General features: G+C 33.8%; 1 protein-coding gene across 2 annotated transcripts; it reads left to right on the top strand.

Annotated features, from left to right (window-relative positions):
* Positions 1 to 502: 502 nt before the first annotated feature.
* On the top strand, positions 503 to 4,359 carry LOC117917865 (6-phosphogluconate dehydrogenase, decarboxylating 2). 2 transcript variants are annotated; one of them, XM_034834312.1, is made up of 2 exons: positions 503 to 673; positions 2,455 to 4,359. In XM_034834312.1, exon 2 carries the CDS (start codon positions 2,464 to 2,466, stop codon positions 3,919 to 3,921), a length of 1,458 nt encoding a protein of 485 aa, XP_034690203.1. In that variant the 5' UTR covers positions 503 to 673; positions 2,455 to 2,463; the 3' UTR covers positions 3,922 to 4,359. The 2 variants fall into 2 exon arrangements, with proteins under 2 accessions (XP_034690203.1, XP_034690213.1); XM_034834322.1 differs by having other exon boundaries at positions 2,417 to 4,359.
* The last annotated feature ends 2,089 nt before the right edge of the window (positions 4,360 to 6,448 follow it).

The raw sequence follows: 6,448 nt of genomic DNA, 5'->3' as shown, positions 1-6,448 counted from the left end.
TCACTTATTTGATATAAAATGAGTTGTAATAATTTATCTCTTATTCCATGTGATAATCTTATCACTTATTGTATTTTATGTTGTTGACAACAATTAAGTTTGGGTATCGTTTTTTATAATTACATTATATAACTTGTATTTAATCATATATTATATATAAAAAAAAAAAAAGTTTTTTAGGTTATCATTTTTTTAAATCGAATTGAAACGTCTTAAACATTGATTTTGTTTTCATTTCTATCCATTTTCAAGATTGTTCTCATTTAAATTACAAAATAAAACCTTAAGAACTCAGCCAACCAAAATAAAGTGGTGGTCCAAACAGCATTCAAGAAAGTAAAGGGGAATGATGGGAAAATATGGGAAAACAGATGGGCGGATGAGATAGGGAGCGTGGACCGTGAGGTGAGTGGGTTCCATTGGTTTATTGAAAAATGAAAAATCAGTGAGAAAGGGAATTACAAATCCACCACTTAAATATGTACCAAAGCAGAAGGGAAAAGTGCTTAGTTGGCCAACTTTGACCCGCCTTGTGTGCAGCCTTAGAAATACATAGGGGTGAGCCTCTCACCCTTTTTCAACCAAACCGTTGGTGTTCTTCAAAACCCAGATCTCCATTTTTTCTGGGTCTGTCTCACTTTCAAGCTATCGTCATTTGTTCGCACTTTCAGAGGTATAGGAGGATTATGGATTCCCTTTTACTACTTTTTAGTCATTGTTGAATATGAGAGCGTCTGATCTTTGTTTTTTACATGGGTTTGTTTATCCTTCATATGTATTGGTGAATTGGTGATCTAGGGTTTCTTCTTCGTGGGTTTGGTTTGTGGTGTGTTGATCTGATGATATCATTTGATTGATTCTTGTTTGGAGAATCTGTGTTGTTGCTACTGCTAAGCCCTTTATTTAGTGCTACTTTAGGATCACAAAGTTACTGTTCTTCTTTCTCCTGTTGAAAGTTACTGTTCTTCTTTCTCCTGTTGAAAGTTACTGTTCTTCTTTCTCCTGTTGTTGGTGAATCAGGTCTTTCTTTTCTTATGGTTTGATTGGTTTTGAGTTCAATTTTGTTTTGGTGTTTGGGAAAAGTAGATCCTTGAAATACTGTTCAGAATTTTCTGGATGTTGGTCAATCTTCCTTTTCCGATATAGAGTAGACCACCTTTGTCCAATCAGGTTAACATTCGGGTGAAATTTTTTATTGTAAATTTGAAAAGTTTAGATTAGGATTAGGAATTTGGAGAAAAAGGGGATGAGTTGGCTGCTTTTGTAGAAATTGTGTATTTAGCTAGAAATTCGAATGAATTATTTCGGTTCAGATGTATTAAAAAAATAATATTAATCATAACAACAAACAAACAAAAAAATGAATAGTTCAGATTGCCTAAAGTTGGCTGAAATTTGGTGATTCAGACAAATCTTAGATTTGGACCATAAAGGATTAGGTTTTCTGTTAGTAAGTTGCAACCAGGCCGGAAAAGGGTATTGGTAAACTATCAATGAAGTTTTGTTTAAAATTCAGGGAAAATGCTAAGTCATTGCTAACAATACTACTAACAATTTTGCACTTTTAAAATAATGAAAAGTAAATGGTATTGGTAAACTATCAATGAAGTTTTGTTTAAAATTCAGGGAAAATGCTAAGTCATTGCTAACAATGCTACTAACAGTTCTGCACTTTTAAAATAATGAAAAGTTGCTTCCATTTTGATTTTTGGAATGAAATTTTCCAATGCATATGCTGGACATGCCCATCCTTATTTGTATTGGTTATGCAAATTTTCCATAACATAGCTTGCTGTTCATTTTACTGTTTGGAGATATGTATTTTGGGAAATTTTTTTGCCATTGAAGAAGATGGAGCTTTAACTATTCTTGGTTTCAGTTTTTAGGTCTTTCCTTTTGGGTTATTACTTTGCACTTTACGAGTTTATGATATTAGACCATCAATCACTTTTTAGGAACTGAAATTTGATATTTTTTCTTTTGGTTGAATTGAATGAAAACATATACCTATGACTTGTGGCTTGCAGATGAAATTTTGTTGGAAGTTCGAAATTGATTTATTTATTTATTTTTTGGTTATTCATTTTTATTCTTTAAGAAGAATACTTGCAGGGTGGTGAATTTCTCTGCCTCTGATATCTCTGTCCCTAAATTTGGTAGATGCTCTTAACAATACCTTATCTTCTTTTTCAATATTAGAAATTTAGAACTTTCTGGTCTTATTCCCTATTGGCTGGTAGCATGAAAGATTCTCATGGAGATTGACCACTCTATTGTCATCATATACATATATTTGGAGAGTGTAGATACTGTCTTTTATCCTTGATTAATCTGTCCTGATTTCCAGCAAGTCATTCTGTGGTTCTTTTATCTTTGTTTCTCATTTCTATGCTGTTCTATGCTGCAAGATTTGCAGTTTCCACGATCTCACAGATTGTCCAATACTTTGAACAGGAAAAAGTAATGGCTCCTGTATCAAGAATTGGCCTTTCTGGCCTTGCAGTCATGGGTCAAAATCTTGCCCTCAACATTGCTGAGAAAGGATTCCCAATTTCTGTTTACAACCGAACCACCTCAAAAGTCGATGAAACCGTTGAACGAGCCAAACAGGAAGGAAACCTTCCCTTATATGGCTTCCATGATCCTGAATCCTTTGTTAATTCAATCCAAAAGCCCCGTGTCATAATCATGCTTGTTAAGGCTGGGGCCCCAGTTGACCAGACCATCAAAACCCTGTCCGTTTACTTGGAGAAAGGAGACTGTATCATTGATGGTGGCAATGAGTGGTATGAGAACACGGAGAGGAGAGAGAAAGCCATGGCTGAACTGGGTCTGCTCTATCTTGGCATGGGAGTTTCAGGTGGTGAAGAGGGTGCTCGTCATGGGCCATCTTTGATGCCTGGAGGTTCATTTGAGGCTTACAAGTACATAGAAGATATCCTTCTTAAAGTGGCTGCTCAAGTTCCTGATAGTGGCCCCTGTGTGACTTACATTGGCAAAGGGGGTTCTGGAAATTTTGTTAAGATGGTTCACAATGGTATTGAATATGGTGATATGCAGCTGATTGCAGAGGCCTATGATGTGCTTAAATCAGTTGGTAAGCTCTCCAATGAGGAATTATGTAATGTTTTCTCGGAGTGGAACAAGGGGGAGCTTTTGAGCTTCTTGATTGAGATTACTGCAGATATCTTCAGTATTAAGGATGATAAGGGAGACGGATTTTTGGTAGACAAAGTTTTGGACAAAACTGGCATGAAAGGGACTGGTAAATGGACAGTTCAGCAAGCTGCTGACCTATCAGTTGCAGCCCCAACTATAGCATCCTCTTTGGATGCAAGGTTCCTCAGTGGGCTGAAGGAAGAGCGTGTTAAAGCTGCCAAAGTTTTCAAATCAAGTGGTTTTGAAAACGTCTTGTCTGACCAGACTGTGGACAAGAAGAAGTTGATAGATGATGTGAGGCAGGCACTTTATGCATCCAAAATTTGTAGTTATGCGCAGGGAATGAATCTTATCCGGGCAAAGAGCATTGAGAAGGGATGGGATTTGAAACTGGGTGAACTTGCCAGGATTTGGAAGGGAGGTTGCATTATTCGTGCAATATTTCTGGACCGTATCAAGAAGGCCTATGATAGGAATGCAGATCTTGCTAACCTTCTTGTGGATCCAGAGTTTGCAAAGGAGATAGTTGAGCGACAGTCTGCCTGGCGAAGGGTTGTTTGCCTTGCCATCAACTCAGGCATTAGCACTCCGGGTATGTCTTCTAGTCTTGCTTACTTTGATTCCTACAGGAGGGACAGGCTGCCTGCTAATTTGGTCCAAGCTCAAAGAGATTATTTTGGAGCTCATACCTATGAGAGGATTGATACAACAGGATCCTTCCATACCGAATGGTTCAAGATTGCTCAGCAGTCAAAGATTTGATGTGGGCTTCCTGTTGGGGTTCCCCTACCTAATTGAGCAATCATCATTAAACCTAATAATATGGAAGAATTAGGACAGTTTGCTCTGCTACCATGCAGTATTAGCAGTTCTCTAGTATTAGTTCTATTGAGTTTGTTAAACTATTATTGGCCTTTTTTTTATTTTTTTTTATTTTGTGTTTGTGTGGAGATTTATTGCTGGTCTAGCAGGCCGTGTCATTCTACATTGGAGGGATCCACTCCTTAATAATCTTATTCCCTTATAAAAATAAGAACATGTATGTTTCCCATCCCAGGGAAGATAAATACTGTTCCATGTGCACCTCTTGAAGGATGAATTACTAGACTAGCATTTTCATTTTCCTAGTTTTGGCACTCCTTTCTTTGAATGGTATTTTGTCCTGCAGTTTCAATGCCTAATGGTCTTCAATAATGGTAATTCTGTGTTCTGTTTTATATTTTCAGAGCAGTTGTGAATAGCTCAGATGTGAGTCACTGGGAAAATTTTCTTTTCTCCCTCATTTTTCAGTACAGGGATCAAATATCATGTCCTTAGTAGGCCCTTTCAGGCTTTCTTCGTATGGAATATTTATCTGGATGGAGTTTATTTGTATGGTATAGAACTGATTTATAGAGTATAAATTTGTTATGAAAACCAGCAGCCACATGCTTACAAGATAATGAGGCCGAGGACAATGTGGAAAACATGGCTTTAGGAGTTAACCATAAAAATTTGCACTTATTTCACTAGGAATTCTTCCACATTTTTGATATAATTCGATCCTAATGAAGTCAATGAAATGATAAATCAAGTTAAGTTACTGAGATAGGCTCATGAGTAGGTGCAATGCAATAACTGGCTTTGATGCTGACTGATTGTGAATGCAATACATGAGAAAACTCTCAGATTTTGTGACATGAGGTGGGGGGAGCCAAAGCCCTGTTTTAATTGGTAGTTCTGTTCACATGGTAAAGGCATGAGCCAACAAATCCCAGGTATACAGGAGCTACCTCCTCTGCCGCCTTAGCCAAAATATGAGGCTCTATGCTAGTGACCCAGAGACACTCTTCTAGGCATTTGTGTATTCATTTTCTACTAAGTATCATTCCATGTTTTACCTAAACATGCTTTTTGGTAGCTTTAAGAATATAAGCTTTGGAACTCATCAAACTCTTTGTTTCCCAAAAATAACCACATGAAATGAACACTAGGGTTATTTTTGGTTTTTGAAAAATTTGAGAGAAATGGGAAGGGGACAAAAATAGAGAGGAAGAATAGAAGAAAAGAAGAAAAGAAAAAGAAAAAAAAGATTTAAAATCAACAAATTATTTTTACATATTATTTTAAATCCATTTTACTTTTTTTTTTATCAATATAAAGATTAAATAATTTTAAAATATATAAAATTTTAATTAGATTTAATTTTCTTTTATGATTTCTTATATGAAATCAAATATAAGAAAATCATCGGAACATGATGAAAATGTTTAATTTCTGAAAAATACTAAGTAAAAAATGAACATTTTAAGAAAATAATTTTCTTATATTTGGTCTAATATAAAAAATATGAAAACTTAATCAACTATAATTAAAATTAGTTAAAACTTTGTGTGTTTTTTAATTATTTACATTTTATATAGAAGAGGAAAAATAAGAAAAATAACAATGAGTGGGTCTTTTAGAGTAATAATCCTGTGGTAGAGGAAAAATATGTAGGGATGTTAGTGTGTGGCCTTTTAGGATACTTATCGTCTATATATAAAAATAGTATAATTTATTTATCTATCTATTGCATTTTCTCCTTTTTTTTAACACACTAAAATAATAAGATAATCCACTTCTTAAATAAAATAAATTCTAAAAATTTATACAATATTTTTATTTTTTAATATAATTAAAAATAAATATGACAGGACAAAGTAGAAAAAATATGAGAAATTCTCATTTTTGTATCACACTATTTAAATGTTAAACTACTAATTTTCTTATTTAAGTATTGAATTATCAATTTTCTGAATAACTTAAATTTATAGGATTTAAATTCAATATGCATATCATATTCCATAACAATCTCCCTCACATAAAGATATATATGCATAATTATTTGGATTTATATCCAAATAACAAGTAATTTTGTTGGTTAATTAATTGGTCACATTTTATATAGGTTGGATTGGTATTAATCGGACAAAATCCTTCTATCAAATCTAATATTCTTATTTTATCTAATAAGTACTTTTAGTCAGAATTAAGAAATTTGGCTCGAATTTTTAGTATTCTCTTATTTATTACCTATGCCTAATATTTAGAAAGAATACATCATCACCTATTTTTATTAAGAAATTGAAGAAATCTCAAAAACAGGAGAAAGAAGAAAGAATGGAACAAATGTAAAAAAAAAAAAAAAAAAAAAAAAAAACTTCTAAAATGAAGGGAAGTAAACATGTTACCGTCACCTATTCTTACTAAAAAAATTAAAAGAAACTTAAAGAAACATTGAGGGTAGTAAGGAAGAAATAGATGTAGA

The sequence above is a fragment of the Vitis riparia genome, chromosome 1, assembly GCF_004353265.1.
Source record: "Vitis riparia cultivar Riparia Gloire de Montpellier isolate 1030 chromosome 1, EGFV_Vit.rip_1.0, whole genome shotgun sequence".
NCBI lineage: Eukaryota > Viridiplantae > Streptophyta > Magnoliopsida > Vitales > Vitaceae > Vitis > Vitis riparia.
The sequence above is the reverse complement of the archived record's forward strand: the minus strand, read 5'-3'. Positions and strand labels throughout refer to the sequence as shown.